This window comes from Papio anubis, chromosome 12, assembly GCF_008728515.1.
Source record: "Papio anubis isolate 15944 chromosome 12, Panubis1.0, whole genome shotgun sequence".
Classification (NCBI taxonomy): Eukaryota; Metazoa; Chordata; class Mammalia; order Primates; family Cercopithecidae; genus Papio; species Papio anubis.
Window position 1 is genome coordinate 120944112 of NC_044987.1, and position 17384 is coordinate 120961495.

The 17384-nt window shown below is 58.3% G+C and overlaps 1 protein-coding gene across 5 annotated transcripts; it reads left to right on the forward strand.

Moving 5' to 3' along the window:
* The first annotated feature begins 11965 nt into the window (after positions 1 to 11965).
* Positions 11966 to 14502, forward strand: PHLDA2 (pleckstrin homology like domain family A member 2). Of its 5 annotated transcripts, none has more exons than XM_031653816.1 (4): positions 11966 to 12066; positions 12755 to 12842; positions 13380 to 13866; positions 14109 to 14502. In XM_031653816.1, the coding sequence occupies exon 3, from the start codon at positions 13398 to 13400 to the stop codon at positions 13854 to 13856; it is 459 nt and encodes a 152-aa protein (XP_031509676.1). In that variant the 5' UTR covers positions 11966 to 12066; positions 12755 to 12842; positions 13380 to 13397; the 3' UTR covers positions 13857 to 13866; positions 14109 to 14502. The 5 variants fall into 5 exon arrangements, with proteins under 5 accessions (XP_031509676.1, XP_031509675.1, XP_031509674.1 ...); XM_031653815.1 differs by lacking the exon at positions 11966 to 12066 and adding an exon at positions 12261 to 12313; XM_031653814.1 differs by lacking the exon at positions 11966 to 12066 and adding an exon at positions 12380 to 12492 and having other exon boundaries at positions 14109 to 14359.
* Positions 14503 to 17384: the final 2882 nt, after the last annotated feature.

The following is a 17384-nucleotide window of genomic DNA, read 5'->3' on the forward strand; positions in this document are numbered from 1 at the left end:
AGCGCTGACTGGTGAATGAAACTCCGTCATGAGAAGGCAGCCATGGAGCTGGCTCATTGCTCCCCACATGGCTGGCCCTGCCCTGCCGCCTCCAGCTCACCCGTGGGCTGCCTTCTCCCTGGGAGCAGCAGGAAGGGGAGGTGCAGGCTGGGAAGTGAATGTCCTTCCAGCATACCCCCAAGGGCTGTGGAGCCTGATGTCTGTGCTTCCTGCACCCGTTCCTCCGTCCCCATCCTGTGAAGTACCTGGGGGAGCTTGGTCTCAGGCTCCCCAGCCTCAGGGTGGCCCCATGGGTGAGCAGCACCCTGGCCTTACTTGGTCTGCCCAGGGTCAGACCCCATAATCCAAAGGGCAGGTGCCATTTTGCAGTGACCCCCCATCAGCTGGGGAGATGAGAGCCCTGCACACTGTCCTGTCCACTGGTTGCCCAACGTGCCTTCTAGGAAGGGCTCTATAGGCTTGTGGAGTGCCCCTCACTACCTAGCTGGGTGGTTTTAGATCAGATTTGCACAAGTGGGGAAAAGGGGATGTTAACATTGTGGTTTCTGGGGATGGGGGTATCTGGATTTTCCCTTTTGAGTAAGAAGTGTGTGAGGACCCTGCACCCACCTGCCGTGCATCCTTCACAGAGCTGGGTTCTTGTGTCCCCCACTGAGTCTGACCCTTGGGAGTGCATGGTTCGTGGATGCCGCCCAGTTCCAAGGACATCATCTGGGTGCAGGACCTCAACATGAAGCCCGGGGAGCTGTGGAGGCCTGAGGGTGCAGGTGCCTGGTTTCCCCCAAGACCTCAGCACCTGGCCTCTGTCACCCCTGCATGGCCGCTGTCCTGCCTGCTCCCCAGGGTCTCAGGAAAGGGAAGGTCATTCTCCAGTGGCCAAGGAGCCCAGGAACCGTCCCAGGCCCAGGCCATTGTCAGCTCTGGGACCTCAGCCATGAGTGGTCACAGAAAGTTGCTGAGTGGTTGAGAGATTTGCCCAGAGCCACCATCTGGAAGGCAGCTGGGAAGTGGGGGCTTGTGGGGGCTTGTGGTGGCCACCCGGCCTGGCCTGGGTGAAGGGTGGCTGCTTCCCTTCTGGTCCTGGGGGCCAGGGGGTGCCGCCATAGAACCTCAGCTCTGCTAGCCGGGCCCCTCCTTTGTCCCTGCTGAGCCCCCTGCTGGGGAGGCAGACATTGACCGTCCAGCCCCACCCCAGCCCCTGCCCTCCCTGTGGCTGTTCACCCTGTGCGGGAACTGAGACTCAAAATGAGTGGCGCTGAGGTCAGGGCAGGAGTTTGGGGAGCAGCCCAGGAGATGGGAGGTGGGGCCTGGGGCACCCCCCTCTCGCAGGTGGCTGAGACACTTCTGTCGACTGCCATCACACGGGTGCTTCTGGGCAAGGAGCGAAAGAACCCACACAGCAAGGAGGCAGGCACGGAAGACGGCCTCTGGAGGGCCCCAGTTCTGTCTGGTTCTAGAGCCTGCAAAGCTACAGTGCCGGTGACTGCCTGGGAGGGATCTGGGGCGGGGGGATTGACCAAGGAACCCTTTGGAGGGATGGAAGTGATTACACAGGTATATACTGCTGTCAGAATTTTTGAGTTACCTCAAAAATGAGTATATTAGGTTGTTATGTAAGTTAGTCCTCAATGAAGCTCAGCTTTTTTTTTTTTGAGACGGAGACTCGCTCTTGCCCAGGCTGGAGTATGAGTACAGTGGCATGATTTCAGCTCACTGCAATCTCCACCTCCCGGGTTCAAGCGATTCTCCTGCCTCAGCCTCCCAAGTAGCTGGGATTACAGGCATGCACCAACCATGCCTGGCTAGTTTTTGTATTTTTAGTAGAGATGAGGTTTCACCATGTTGGCCAGGCTGGTCTTGAACTCCTGACCTTGGGTGAACCACCCACTTGGCCTCCCAAATTGCTGGGATTACAGATGTGAACCACCACGCCCAGCCTGAAGCTCAGTTTTCAGAAGTCCCCAAAACAGGGTGATTCCACTTAAAATTCTGCTTTTTCCCTTGAGTCAGAAGCTGTGACCCCAGAACCTGACGGCTGCTGCTTTCCCCGGCAGGGTCACCTGGGACCCTCTTCCACAGCTGCCTGGCATGTGGGTCTGCGGGTGATGTGTCCCCCAGGTCGCCCTACCTGGCCAGTCTGCTCTCTAGGCTCATGGCCCCCGTTTATGTGGAGCTGGGACCAAGCTGACATCCCACCCTGCTCCTGTCCTGCTGCCCAGCAAACCTCTCCATCCCCAAGGGGCCACCCATGGGGCCAGAGCCCCCTTCCCCAAGTCCCAGGTCCAGGGCTTCCTGCCACCCCACCCATGTTGTCCTCTCTCGAAATGCCCCAGGCTGCCCCCAACCCCATCACTGGACAGGCTGAGTCAGCCTGGGCTGCCAGGATCCAAGCTTGCCCCTAAGGTGGGAGGCAGCCAGGGTGAGTAGGTGGAGCCCCTGGCCTCTGCCTGGCTCATCCAGGCACACCTTGATATTACTGACCTCTGACCTGCCCCTGCTGGGTCCTTGGCTTGCCTGGCTCTGAGTCAGGACTCAGGGCTGGGCAACCAGGGAGCAACAGAGGAACAGCCGGGGGCAGCGGTGGGAGAAGTGACCATCCCAGACTCAGCCAACCACAGCTGCAGTGCCCTGAGGGAGCCCTGGGCCTGCGGAAGGGGTTGCTGTGTGCAGAAGCCTGTGGCTCCCCACCAGCCAGCCCGACCTGGCCACAGCCTGGCATGGACTTCGGCCTCTGCCCCAAAGCCCTCAGAACAGGTGCCTTCCCAGGTTCCTTCTGCTGGAGCAGGCACCTCCTCCCCAACCTGCCCCAGGGAGCATCTTCATGTGGAGTGGGGGGCCCAGGGGACCCCAGGCCCGGCTGTTTCGGCCGCACCCACCAGGAGACACTGGCAAGCAGTTCTCCTCCAACAGCAGGGCCTCCTGGAAGGACGCCTCCTGAGGCTGGCCCTGGTTGAATTTCTGATGCTCTGAATTTGGTGAGGGTTTCCAGGCACCTCATGCGCCTGGGACCTTCCCAATTTAAGAGACAGACCCGAGGCTCAGGACAGAAGCCAGGGTCCAGCTCTTGCAGGGTGAGGCCTGGATGCCTCCTGCTGAGGCCAGGTCACCTTGGTGTGCCTGAGGGAGGCCCCGCCTGCCAGGCTGTCCCCAAGGTGCCAATCACTGGCCCATCCTGGCTATGCTGACTCATGGCTCTCCGAAGGCGGCAGCCGGATGTTACTTACCATGACAACCCAACAGCCTGGCCCAGCCCAGCCCAGGAGAAACGGGGCAGCTACAGCTGTGTCCAGGACCCCACTCAGGGCAGACCCACAGGTCACCCTTGTCGGGCTCCTCAAGAGGTCTGTGGTGTCCACCAAGTTTCCAAATCTCCCTAGGTCTCAATTTCTGTATCTGGGACATGGGGAGAAGTCTCACCTCCTCAGAACCCAGACCCTGGGCATGGCAGGGCTGCCCACACCAACCCTCACCAGTGCCTGCCTGGCTGGTAGCTAGTTGGAGGAGGGAGGACAGTGCCTCACCAAGCAAGGCGGGTACAGGGTCAGGAGGACAAGAGGGAGCGCCTGGAGATGTGACTTCAGGCACAGGCGCTGGTCGGAGTTGCCAGGGTCTGCTGCCCCCTGCCTGGGGGCCGCCAGTGAGGGCCTGAGGCGATCCCTGGGTCTCAACCTGCCCCTTTTCAGCAGGTGCTGCCCTCCCCAAGGACCAGAACACCAAACCTTACATGGGGACCCTTCCTCGTCATCTGGGGGCTCCAGGCGTTCCTTGGCTTGCAGCCACTTCCCTCCGATCTCTGCCCCTGTCTCACGTGGCCTCCTCCCCTTATGCCTGCTTCTCGGCAGTTCTCCCTCGTGAGGTCCACCTGGGTAGTCCAGGGGAGGCTCCTGCTCTCAGGGGCCTTGCCTCTATCACACTCTAGCCACTAAGGTCATATTCACCCTTTTGCCATCAAAGGTCACATTCATGGGTTTTGGGGAGTAGAACATGGATACGTCTTATTGGGGGCCACCATTCAGCCCACGAAAGGGGCCTTTCAAACAGACCAAAGCACATGAAAAGGGAAACAGACAGCTGCGCCAAAGGCCACGGACACCCAGAGAGATGGCTGCCCCCACCCCAGGAATAGAGAAATGTGTGGGAAGACAAGACCTCAGTTTTTGACCACCAGATTGTTTTTGGGGTTTTTGTTTGTCTTTGTTTTGTTTTGGTTTTTTGTTTGTTTTTTTGAGACAGGGTCTCACTCTATGGCCCAGGCTGGAGTGCAGTGGCACTTTCTCAGCTCGCTGCAACCTCCGACTCCCAGGGTGAAGCAATTCTCCTGCCTCAGCCTCCTGAGTAGCTGGGATTACAGGTGCATGCCACTGCACTAGGCTAATTTTTTCTATTCTTAGTAGAGACAGGGTTTCACCATCTGGGCCAGGCTGGTCTCAAATTCCTGAACTCAAGTAATCCACTCGCCTTGGCCTCCCAAAGTGCTGGATTACAGGCGTGACTCATTGCCCCCAGCCCAGATTGACCCTTTTATTTATTTATTTTTTAAGTACAGAGTGCCCACCATTGGCCTGGCCATGGGGAGATTGGCATTGCAGCCTTCAGGGGAGAGGGTGAATAGGAACAGCCCCACTGGTGGGCCATCTTGGCAGTTACCACACATCTGAAGGCCCCACTAGCACAGCAGTGCCATGTCTGGTGTCCAGGAAGGCAGTGCGGTGTATGATGACGGCAACAGGGGACCTAGCCCAAGCCCATCCATCACAAGGGGTGGCTGAGACATGGAGGATTCCAGAGGATGAGGGCTGGGGTGGGGGGTTCCTGGGAAATGGCCCAGACACAGGAAGAGACACAACCTCATACCCCCACATGCATGGATATTCATATGTAAATGCATTTTTAAAGCTAGTAAAAGGCACATCACAAGTTACATTCTTAACCATTTTTAAAGTGCACAGTTCAGTGTGCTTATGCTTAGGCATATTCACACTGAGCAAATTCACACTAAGAGTATTCACACTGAACATATTCACACCGAGCATATTCACACCGACCATATTCACACCAAGCATATTCACATGGAGCACATTCACACTGAGCATATTTGCACTAAGCATATTCACACTGAGCATATTCACACCAAGCATATTCACACCGACTATATTCACACCAAGCATATTCACATGGAGCACATTCACACTGAGCATACTCACACTGAGCATATTCACACCGAGCATATTCACACCAAGCATATTCACACTGTTGTGCAGCTGCCATCAGCATCCGCCTCCACAGTTTCTCATCTCTCCAAATGGAAACTGTGTCCCCATTAAACACTCCCCATTGTCCTCTCCAGCCCCTGGCACCTGCCCTCCTGCCTTCTGTCTCAGAATCTGATGACTCCTGGGACCTCGTACATGTGGAATCATTCAGTACTTGTCCTTTTGTGTCTGGCTTACTTCACTCAGCACAGTGTCCTCAGAGTCCATCCATGTTGTAGCTTGTGTTAGAATTCCCTTCCTTTTTTTTTTTAAATTTAATTTTAATTTTTATTTTTGAGATGGAGTTTCACTCTTGTTGCCCAGGCTGGTGTGCAATGGCACAATCTTGACTCACCGCAACCTCCACCTCCTGGGTTCAAGTGATTCTCCTGCCTCAGCCTCCTGAGTAGCTGGGATTACAGGCATGCACCACCACGCCCAGCTAATTTTTCAGGTGATCCACTTGCCTTGGCCTCCCAAAGTGCTGGGATTACAGGTGTGAGTCACACGCCTGGCCAGAATTCCCTTCCATTTTAAGGCTGTGACTATTGCAGTGTGTGGGTGGACCACATTGTGTGTGCCCATTGTCAGTGGACACTTGGTGGCTTCTACCTTTTGGCATGCTGCTGGGAATATGGGTGTGCATGGACCTCTCAGAGAGACTCTACTTTTAGTTATTGTGAGCATGTGAATGAGAAGAGCGGAATTGTGGGATCACAGAGCAATCCTATATTTAATTGTGAAAGGAGGCTGGGCACTGTGGCTCACTCCTGTAATCCCACCACTTTGGGAGGAAGTTGAGTGGATCACCTGAGGTCAGGAGTTCAAGACCAGCCTGATCAACATGGTTAAACCCCATCTCTACTAAAAATACAAAAAAAAATTAGCCGGGCATGGTGCCACATGCCTGTAGTCCCAGCTACTCAGGGGGCTGAGGCAGGAGAATCACTTGAACCCAGGAGGTGGAGGTTGCAGGGAGCTAAGATCGTGCCACTGCACTCCAGTCTGGATGACAGAGTGGGACTCCATCTCAAAAACAAACAAACAAAAAGCAATTGTTAAAATAATGTAAATGCTTTTTTAAAAAGGATGAGGCCAGGCACAGTGGCTCACACCTGTAATTCCAATACTTTGGGAGGATGAGACAGGCGGATTGCTCGAGCCCAGGAGTTCAAGACCAGCTTGGGCAACATAGTGAGATCGCATCTCTACAAAAAATACACAAATTAGCCAGGCGTGGTGGCATGTGCCTTGTAGTCCCAGCTACTCAGGACGCTGAAGTGGGAGGATCACAACCTTAGGAGGTCGAGGTTGCAGTGGGCCATTATTGTGCCACTGCACTCCAGCCTGGGCCACAGAGTAAGACCCTGTCTCAAAAATTTATTATAATAATAATAATAAATAATAAAACAAAAAGAGGCCAGGCTCAGTGGCTCATGCGTGTAATCTCAGCACTTTGGGAGGCTGAGATGGGTGGATTGCTTGAGCTCAGGAGTTCAGGACCAGCCTGGGAAACACGGTGAAACCCTGTCTGTACAAAAATACAAAAAAGTTAGCCGGGCATGGAGGTACATACCTGTGGTCCCAGCTACTCAGGAGGCTGAGGCGAGAGGATTGCTTGAGCCTGGGAGGTGGAGGTTGCAGTGAGCCAAGATCATGCTACTGCACTCCAGTCTGGGCAACAGAGCAAGACCCCATCTCAAACAAACAAACAAAAAAGGATGAGAGTTGCCCTAGGTGGGGAGACATGAGAGATGAACACTCGATTTTGTTTTTATTTTTATTTTTTTGTTTTTTCTCGCTCTGTTGCCCAGGCTGGAGTGCAATGGCACAATCTCAGGTCACTGCAACCTCCGCCTCCTAGGTTCAAGAAATTCTCCTGCCTCAGCCTGCCGAGTAGCTGGGATTACAGGTGTGCACCACCATGTCCGGCTAATTATTATTAATATTATTATTATTTTGTTGTTGTTGTTTGCATTTTTAGTAGAGATGGGGTTTCACCATGTTGGCCAGGCTGGTCTTGAACTCCTGACTGCAAGTGATCTGCCTGCCTTGGCCTCCCAAAGTGCTGGGATTACAGGCATGAGCTACCATGCCCAGCATCAATTCTGAAATAATTCGAGCCTCTTTTTTACTTTTTGTATCAACAATTTGTTACTATTTTTGGTAGGTTTTTTTTTTTTTTTTTTTTTTTTAAAGAGATGGAGTCTTGCTGTCTTGCCCAGGCTGGTCTTGAACTCCTCCTTCAAGTAATCCTTCCTCCTGGTCCTCCCAAAGCACTGGATTACTGGCACAAGTCACAGCACCTGGCCTATCTTTGGTAATTTTTTAATGTTGGAAATAATGACAATACACCTGCCAGGGCTCCCCCAGACCCGCTGAATGAGAAGCTCAGGCCGGGAGGGTGAGCATCTGTGCCGTGAGAAGACTGCCCCAGCGATTCTGCAATCTGAGCCCTGTGCAGGGCATGGGGCCACCTCAGTCCTCCCTCTCTCCCTTCCTGTATTTTGTTTGTTCCTTTGTTCGTTGGTTCACTCCTTCAGGCTTCTGGAGACATCCCCACATGCCAGGCCCAGGGCAGTCATGTCGGCTGCTCTTCTTTTCCATCTGTGAGTGACTGCTGGGAGGGCCCTTCCCCGAGCTCCCCACATCCTGGACCCATCTCCCAACCTCTGGGGGCTCCACCACCACCCACAAGTAGCCCTGTGGAGGCGACACCAGCCTAATGGAGCCTGACGGAGGCCCCACTCTGCCCCACAGGGCCCCCTCATCTTGGCATGCTCAGTCTCACCCGAGGCAGCCGGGGGCTGTCTGGTCGCATACACAAGCCAACAGTCTGCACGTTCGGTAGTCAGTGCAGAGGGGGTCTTTTGGACAATGACATGGACGCCTTTATTTTTTGAGACAAGGTCTCACTCTGTCACCCAGGCTGCAGTGCAGTGGAGTGATCACGGCTGGCTGCAGCCTCGGCCTCCCAGGCTGAAGTGATCCTCCCACCTCAGCCTCCCAAGTAGTTGGGGCTATAGTACACACGCCACCATGCCTGGCTAATTTTTATTTTTATTTTTTTGTAGAGATGGGGGGTCTTGCTATGTTGTCCAGGCTGGTCTCAAACTCCTCGGCTCAAGCAATCTGCTCACCTCGGCCTCCCAACTTGCTGGGATCATAGGCGTGAGCCACCGAGCCTGGCCTCAGGATGCTTTTTTAGCCACCAGTTTTCAGAGTAATTTCCTGAGTGCCTGGGCTGGTCCCTGAGGGTCCCAGAGAATAAAACATTATCACTGCATTTAAGGAACTGATAATAGCTTCTGAGTAGGGTACTCGGGGATAAACAGGAGCTCATCAGGGACCAAGGAGAAAGGTGTTTCTGGTATCTCATTCAATCCCCAACACCTTGTGAGGTAGAACCTGCCTGTCAGGCTCCAGTGGAAGAGCTCAGGAAGAGCCACAGCAAGAGAACACAGCCCTCAGAGGCCAAGGTCAGGCTGACTGCGAGTGTCTGAAAACCAGGTGGGTCCTGTCACAGTGCTTCTCACTTTCCTCAGGCTGCGGCTGGGAGGAGACAGATCGAGGGCGGGCCTGAGTCACAGGCCCTGGCACATGGGCCACGGGCTCAGGTGAGGTGGCACCAGTGAGGTGGCAAAAGTGCACTGCTCAGGTGCTGCAACTCCAGGCAGCTTGGGTCTTCCCCCAGCCTCCCCAGGCTCAGGTGGGCGGAGGCTTGGAGACCCAGAGCCTAGCAGTATGTGGTTGGCAGGAGGCAGGCCTGGCAATCTGAGAAGGCTTCCTGGAGGAGGTGAGAGGAGCTAGGGGTGGGCCTTCCTGACTGAGGAGCAGAGGGCCTTTTTTCAGGGCTGTCCCTGAGCAACCCCTCCCACAAGAGGGTGGTGTCAAGCCCTAGGCACTGGGCCGGGCCCTATGACACGCAGCTCTATGACATGCAGCTTCCTCACAGGCTGGCAGGATGGCCAGGCTCGTTGGGCAAGTGCCTGGAGGGCCCGGCCTCGTCACCATAAGGAAGTGACCTCACGCAGGGAGTTTCGGAGAGGTGCCCGCATCCTGCCCCAGCTGCTGACAACCTCACACAGCTGGGCTCCGGTGCCAAGGATCCAGGCAGCTGGACTGGGCAGCTAGTGTCCCAGGTCAGATGTTTGGGCACCCAGACTGTACAATGCCTGCCCGGGGGTGGGGACCCTTGGCTCAGGCTCCGCATGAATCCTGGATGTGACCCCTCAGATAAATATTAGTAAACCTGGTTTGGACAGGCTCTGCCTGACACCACCAACTCGAGGCAGAGCCCCCTCCCCATCCTGAGAAGCAGTCACAGAACATCAGGGCTATTTCCTGCCCCTGGCCACAGAATCGGGGAAGCTGTGGATGTGGCCCCACTGGCCGCTGTGTAACCTGGGTTAGTCACCACCTCTCTGAAACCCCCACCCCACGTTCCCTGCAAACCCAAGAAAGCAGTCTCAACAGGGAGAATGACTGCACAGAACTAGCGCAGGGCAGTCCCACACAGACTGTCCTGCCATTGTCTGACCTTGGCATCTCTCGGGCCGGTGGTTCCTCCGCCTCCAACATGTGAGTGGCCCGGAACCCTTGTAAAAGCAGGTCCCATGGGGTGCAGCCGAATCCACACCGGGTTCCAATCTCTGTGCCGTGCTGGAAAAGCTCCCAGGCTCTTGGCTATCAAATGGCTCTAGGAGGGGGCATTCCTCAAAAGACCCTCGTGTGGGGTCCCTATGTCGGCACTCTTTTGCCTCAACATCCCTCCCCCACATCCCAGGAAGTGAGTATCCACAGTCCTCATCCTCCAGAGGAGACCCTCAGGCAGGCCTGCTCTGGGGAATGGGGATAGGTCCTTCCTTGTAAATGTGACCTTGACAAGTCGCTGCACCTCTTGGAGCCACCCTTTCTGCATCTGCAGCATGAGGCCAGTGCTCCTCCTGGGGGCACCGCTCAGCCCCAGGTGGGACCAGGTGAGACTCAGGCCGCAGGAAAAGGGAGGCTGAGGGGTGCTGGCAGAGGGTGGGGGGTCAGAGGGGCAGAGAGCAGTGTGGTGGTGGCGGGAAAGCCCCTTGGGTGGGTGCGGAGAGGATGGGCAGCGCCTGCGTGCAAGTACCTGCCAAGTGGGCATGGTGTCCTTCAAGCCCCTCTCACCTCCTAAGGCCATGCTTTATTTTTGCCCATGTCCATAAAGACACCCTGGGGGCTCCTGAAGTCACCTGCTGGTCCAGGGCTGGTCAGGCTTGGGAGTCAGCTCCCTCCAGCCCCCACATTTGCAACTAGGTTCAGGCTGGTTCTGCCAAGCAGGGGCCCAAGGTGTCTAGCCGCTGCTAGGGAGGCCAGGGCCACTATGACTGAGCCCCTGGGGCCGGGACTGTGGACAGAGAAGCTGCCTGGGGAGGCCTGGCCTCCAGGGCTCAGATCTGATTTCCAGCAGCCCCCAAAGGGCCATCTACCTCCATACCCCCCAGGTCTTCACATTGTCCATGAGAGGAATAGAGAGGGGCTGAATGGGCAGGAAACCCCCTAGGGAGGCTAGGAGGGCAGGGCCTCTGAATCTTGGCTGCATACCCTGCTCCCTGGCCCCCCAGCTCCTGCCCCACCTGTCAGAGCACCACCCCTGGGTTACAAGTCCTGCCCCCAGGGGACTGAGTTTCCCAGCCTCCCTTGAGAGGGCCACTGGGGTACAGGCAAAGAGAGGAGCTGGGCGGGGCTGGGGGAGCACACCTCACCTGGCCTCACCTGGTTTCCAAACCCTGTTCCTCCCCTCATTTCTCCCAGCCTCTTATCTGCTCCTGCCTGTCCTCTGTCTGTTCCCCAAGGCCCTCTCCATCCTGAGCCAGTTTCCTCTCCTGTGGAATGGGGGCTGGAATGCCCACTTTGGGGCGTTCTCCGGGTTAGGTGGAGGCTGGACACAGTGGTGGCATACAGGCACCACAGGCCCTTCAAGGTCTCCTTGGAATCTTCAAGGGCACGCCCTCCCCACAGAGTCCTCCAAGCTGTCCTCCTGGCCCCCAGTACCCGCGTCCCCCATCCCCACCCTCATGTACCTGCTGTGCCCCTGGGGGTTACAGGGATTCCTCTCCCCTCCTCTGGGGTCCCAGCACCAGCCAGGCCTGCAGGCACGCAGTAGATGCTTAAGCAACGCCGAGTGTTGGGGGATTTGCCTGGAGCCGATGTTCCGATCGCTGGCCCCTCAATGGGGTGGGCAGGCTGGTGGGCCTGGGGGTGTTCCAGGCACCTGTGGGCTTGGGCAGTGACAGAGCGCTCTGCCCCCAGCCACTTCTCCTGGTCTCCCATTGCCCAGAGGTGCCTCTTGCCCAGGCCCCACTGCTCGGCAGCCCAGGGCTCTCTAGCAGCAAAAGAAGGGACACCAGAGTCCGCATCCTTCCTGCAGCCTCTCTGGGCCAATGCTGGAATCCCTTCTCCTCGCCAAAGGCTGATCTCCCCTCACCCGCCCACCCTACCTGCTGCTCCCTCACCCCACAGGATCCCAGCCCTGCTGCAAGGACAGGTGTCAGGTACCTCACCCCACAGGATCCCAGCCCTGCTGCAGGGACAGGTGTCAGGTCCCTCACCCCACAGGATCCCAGCCCTGCTGCAGGGACAAGTGTCAGGTCCCTCACCCCACAGGATCCCAGCCCTGCTGCAAGGACAGGTGTCAGGTAGGGGGCAGTGTTGACCTGCTGGCCCAGGCAGGTGTCTCACTCCCAGGCCAGAACCCTGGCACAGCCCAACCCTGCCCTCTGCCGGCACCGCCCCTCCACATCACGGCCCCTGCTCACTGCCATGTCCTCTGGCCACACAGGTAGGACCACCGGGCAGCTGCCACCTGCATGCCATTCACAGAACCTGGTCCGGGGCGCTCCTCTGAGCCAGCCGCCTGTTTATCCCTTACAGTTACCCTGAAGGGCAGGCGGAGGCGGGGCTGGTCTCAGGTCTGGGTTTTACGCTCTGCTGCCACTGTCTTGACATTTTAAATACACTTTGAATCAGGGGACTCTCGTTTTCATTTTGCGTGAGCTCCGCCATTGAGGCCAATTCAGACGCCAGAGGTGGTACTTCCTGCTGTAACCACCCCAGGGCGCAGCTGGGGGGCAGGGGCGCGGGAAGTTAGGAGACCTGGAGCAGCCGGGGTCCCCGGGGTCCTCTCGGCCGGCTTCACCCCCACCCCTGGGAACCCAGGAAGAGCCGGCTTTCGCTTCCTGTCTATTAAACCCTTTAAAGGAAGAGGGTAAATAAAACCGCCCGTCTGCCCAGCTGGAAAGCGATGACTCAGCCGCCCCCGCCGACCCTCGCCCCCAGGCTGATCCCAGAGAGCGGGCGTCGCGGCCCAGCCCGGACCCCTCGGCTCCCGGGACCTCTCTCCGGTCCGGGTCGTGGGGGCGCGGTGGGAGCAGTCCGTCCCCCCGTTCGGGACACTACGAGGGCGCAGGGGGGAGAGCGGGCTTCCTCTTCCCCTCCCATTGACTGAGCTCTATGGGTTGCTGTTCTAGCCCTTTCCACGTGTTCCCTAATCCAGCAAAGGTGACTGTTCCCCCTGGGAAGGGCCCCCGAAGAGGACGGAACGGCCAGCGCTCGGGAGTAAGTAAGGCGGCCTCGACCCTCCTTCTGCCCCGGGAGCCCGAGAGCGGCAGGGCTGGACTTGGGGTGCCTGGAGGGTGAAGGTCTGGACCCCGCTGTCTCCCCACGGTGGGCCGGCCCCGGGCCCAGGGGTGCTTCCCGGGGCTCCCTGGCGTGAGTCACCGCGGGTAGGGCTGGTTGCAGCGCATTCTTCCGCGGGGCCGGCCTGAGAGACGGTGCGGGCGAGCGCCCGGGCAGGGCGGGACCTCGAGTCACCCCACGGGGCTGGACAGCTGGGGCATTGGGGGCAACAGGAGCGCGGGCTTCTGAGATGGGAGGGGACGGCCGGGGACCGACCAGAGCGCGGACGTGCGGGTCCGGACGGCTGGGCTTGGGGAGGGTATGGCCTGGGGCGCGCGGGGCGCGGGCGGGCGGGGTGGCCCGAGGGCCGGGGCGGGGCGGGGCGGGGAGGGGCAGCTATAAAGGCCGCGCCGGGGCCACGAGGAGCAGATCCGGCGCCGCCACCTCCCAAGGTGCCTCTCGCACTGCCGCTCCCAGTCCCACGCCCGGCACGACATGAAGTCCCCCGACGAGGTGCTACGCGAGGGCGAGCTGGAGAAGCGCAGCGACAGCCTCTTCCAGCTATGGAAGAAGAAGCGCGGCGTGCTCACCTCCGACCGCCTGAGCCTGTTCCCCGCCAGCCCCCGCGCGCGCCCCAAGGAGCTGCGCTTCCACTCCATCCTCAAGGTGGACTGCGTGGAGCGCACCGGCAAGTACGTGTACTTCACCATCGTCACCACCGACCACAAGGAGATCGACTTCCGCTGCGCGGGCGAGAGCTGCTGGAACGCGGCCATCGCGCTGGCGCTCATCGATTTCCAGAACCGCCGCGCCCTGCAGGACTTTCGCAGCCGCCAGGAACGCACCGCACCCGCCGCGCTCGCCGCACCCGCCGAGGCCGCCGAGGCCGCCGTGGCCGCCGCAGCCTCCGAGCCCTCCAGGCCATCCCCGCAACCCAAGCCCCGCACGCCATGAGCCCGCCGCTGTGAGTGCCTGCCCGCGCCCCGGCGAGCCCCGCGCCCTAACAGCCCGGACGGGGGCCTTTGGGAAAAACCACTTCAACGTCAGACGGCGGGGCGGGGGGCGGGGGGCGGGGGAGCTGCATCTCCTTGGGGGACCCGGCGCCCCGCAATCGCGCTGGCCCCCTCGCGTCAGGGTCTCGGGGCCCCTCAGGCTGGACCCCGACCGGCCCTGGCACAGCTCCCTGACCCAGTCCTTTCCCCACAGGGCCGTACGCTGGACGAGTCGGACCGAGGCTAGGACGTGGCCGGCGCTCTCCAGCCCCGCAGCAGCAGAACTTCCCGTGCTCGCGGATCCTTGCTCCGTTGCACGGGCGCCTTAAGTTATTGGACTATCTAATATCTATGTATTTATTTCGCTGGTTCTTTGTAGTCACATATTTTATAGTCTTAATATCTTGTTTTTGCATCACTGTGCCCATTGCAAATAAATCACTTGGCCAGTTTGCTTTTCTACCATTCGGCTGTGGCTCAGTGAGGTTCCTGCTGGGAGGGTGGAGGCCCAGGAATGGGTGGGCAGGACACCCTCATCCAGTCCTGCGGGGCTGGCGTGAAAGGCGCTGGGAACTGGCTTTGAATGAATAAATGAATCGTGTCATCTGCTGGGCCTGGTCCACACCCTCTTTTCCAAGTATCCTCCCCAGAGGCCAGGAAGTGCCCTGGGGCTTGACCCTGGCTACCTTCTGCTCCTTGGTGTGTCCTGAGGAATCGAGCCTGGGGAGGACAAGGGCCCTGGGTCCGAGCTGCTGCTGCCTGTGGTGGGGGGACGTTCCCCAGCAGCCCTTCCTGCCCACATACCACCCGCGCAGCCAGACCAGAGGGAAGTGCTCAGCCCTCCGGTTGCCTGCTGCCAGTCGCTCCTGGCCAGTGCCCGCAGTGTGGGGCCGGCAGGGTCGCCTTTGCTTTTGGGGGAATAGGAGAGAGTTCTGGGCTGTCTCCGATGGTGGGGCAGGAGGCAGAGGTCCCTGCACGCCCGGCTGCTGGCCCAGGACATTGGGGTGGAGAGGCCTGAGTGCAGCAAACCCCTGCCCTTCTTTCTGAGATAGCTGACCACGGCTTTCTGCCTTCTGGTCTGGCAGTGCTCCCTGAAAGACAGGGATGGTCTGAGACAGTTAGGGTTTGGGAAGTGTGTCCTCCACCCAGAAGGGCTCCTGGTGATGAACAAGCTGAGGAGGTGATAAGGGGTATAGGCATGACTCCTCGCCCCACAATGGGGCCTTCATTTCTGGAACCTTCGTGGTTGGAGGGATGCCAGTAGGGGAGGCAGAGAAGTACCAGAATTGGGCCCTAATATCTGTTGCTAGGGGGCCAACGAAGCCTCCTAGCTGGTCCGGGGTCAGGGCGGGGAGGGTGCTAGCCCTTCGCTGCATGGCCTGTAGGAGTGTTGGTGCTAGGTCCAGAAGAAACTATTTCCTGCAAGGAAGTTTCTCCTGAACACAATTTGTGAAGCCCCTGTGCAAATGGGAGAGGGGATCCTGCAAAAAGCAGAAAAGAGCAGCAGGGGACGCTGCCTGGCTGGGCTCCTGGGCCTCCTGGCTGCCCCACCAGAGCCTCACCTGGATGGATATCCAAGGTCAAGAGGAGAGCCCTTGCCCCTGGGATCTTCAAGCATAGGCATGATCTGGCCTGAGCTTTAGGCGAAGAAGGTTGATGGCCCTTGGCTCACTGAGGCCACTTCTTGTTTGAGGAATTTTGGAATTCCTCAAATTCTGAGAACAGTGGAATTCTAAGGTTTGGGGAGTCCATGTTTTAACAGCTTCTTTTAAAAGCAGCCCGAGGAGAGAAGGGGCAGCCTTCGTGGTCTTGGGGGCAGCTGCAGACCCTCGATGAGGCTGTGGAAAGCCTGTTCTCTCCAGATGGGTCAACCGGTCACAGCGGCTGGGCTGGCCTTCTCATGCCCAGTTCTCCTTCTCTCCAGAACCCAGGACCAGGGTGTGGGGGTGAGGGGTCGGGAAGTGCTGTGGTCAGGAGGCTGGAAGGCAACAGTGCATGGCCTGGCCAGCAAATCAGCTATAGAAGGGGCCCCCAATTCCTGGGCCACGGATGGGTACTGGTCCGTAGCCGGGCCACACAGCAGGAGGTGAGCAGCAGGGCAAGCGACCACCTGAATTCTACCTCCCGCCAGATCAGCGGCAGCATTAGATTTTCACAGGAGCGAGAACCCTATCGTGAACGGTGCACAAGAGGGATCTAGGTTGAGCGCTCCCCATGAGAACCTAATACCTGATGATCTGGGGTGAAACAGTTTCATCTTGCCCAGCCACATCTGTGGAAAAACTGTCTTCCATGAAACTGGTCCCTGGTGCAGAAAATGTTGGGGGCCATCGAGCTATAGGTCAAAGAGGCTGAGAGAAGGGGACACCAGAGGAGTTCTGGGGTTCGGGTGGCTGGCAGTGTCTGGTGCAGTTCTGGGGTTCGGGTGGCTGGCGGTGTGTGGTGCAGTTCTGGGGTTCGGGTGGCTGGCCGATTGGTCTGTGGTGCAGTTCTGGGGTTGGTGGCTGGCGGTGTGTGGTGCAGTTCTGCGGTTCGGGTGGCTGGCGGTGTGTGGTGCAGTTCTGCTGATTCCGAGGGTGGCTGGCGGTGTGTGGTGCAGTTCTGGGGTTGGTGGCTGGCGGTGTGTGGTGCAGTTCTGGGGTTGGTGGCTGGCGGTGTGTGGTGCAGTTCTGGGGTTCGGGTGGCTGGCGGTGTGTGGTGCAGTTCTGGGGTTCGGGTGGCTGGCGGTGTGTGGTGCAGTTCTGGGGTTCGGGTGGCTGGCGGTGTGTGGTGCAGTTCTGGGGTTCGGGTGGCTGGCGGTGTCTGGTGCAGTTCTGGGGTTCGAGTGGCTGGCGGTGTGTGGTGCAGTTCTGGGGATTCGGGTAGCTGGCGGTGTCTACCAGTGCAGTTCTGGGAGTTGGGGGCTATGGCGATTGTCTGGTGCAGTTCTGGGGTTGGTGGCTGGCGGTGTCTGGTGCAGTTCTGGGGTTCGGGTGGCTGGCGGTGTGTGGTGCAGTTCTGGGGTTCGGGTGGCTGGCAGCCTCCCTGGTGCAGTTCTGGGAACAGGATTTGGGTTTGTGCGCTGGGCTGTTCAGCAGAGTGAGGGCATGTTTCCTGCCATCTAGGAACGCCTCAGTTCCCTGACCTTTTTTTTTTTTTTTGAGACAGAGTCTTGCTCTGCTGCCAGGCTGGAATGCAATGGTGGGATCTCAGCTCACTGCAACCTCTGCCTCCTGGGTTCAAGCGATTCTCCTGCCTCAGCTTCCCGAGTAGCTGGGACTATAGGCGTGCACCACCTCACCAGCTAATTTTTTAAAAAATATTTTTAGTAAAGCAAGAATTTCACCATGTTGGCCAGGATGGTTTCCATCTCTTGACCTCATGATCCGCCTGCCTCGGCCTCCCAAAGTGCTGGGATTACAGGCGTGAGCCACTGCGCCCAGCCAGGTTCCCTGATCTTTTAAAGAAACCTGTTTCTGCTTTTGGGCAGGCACACTGTGGGCGGGGGTTG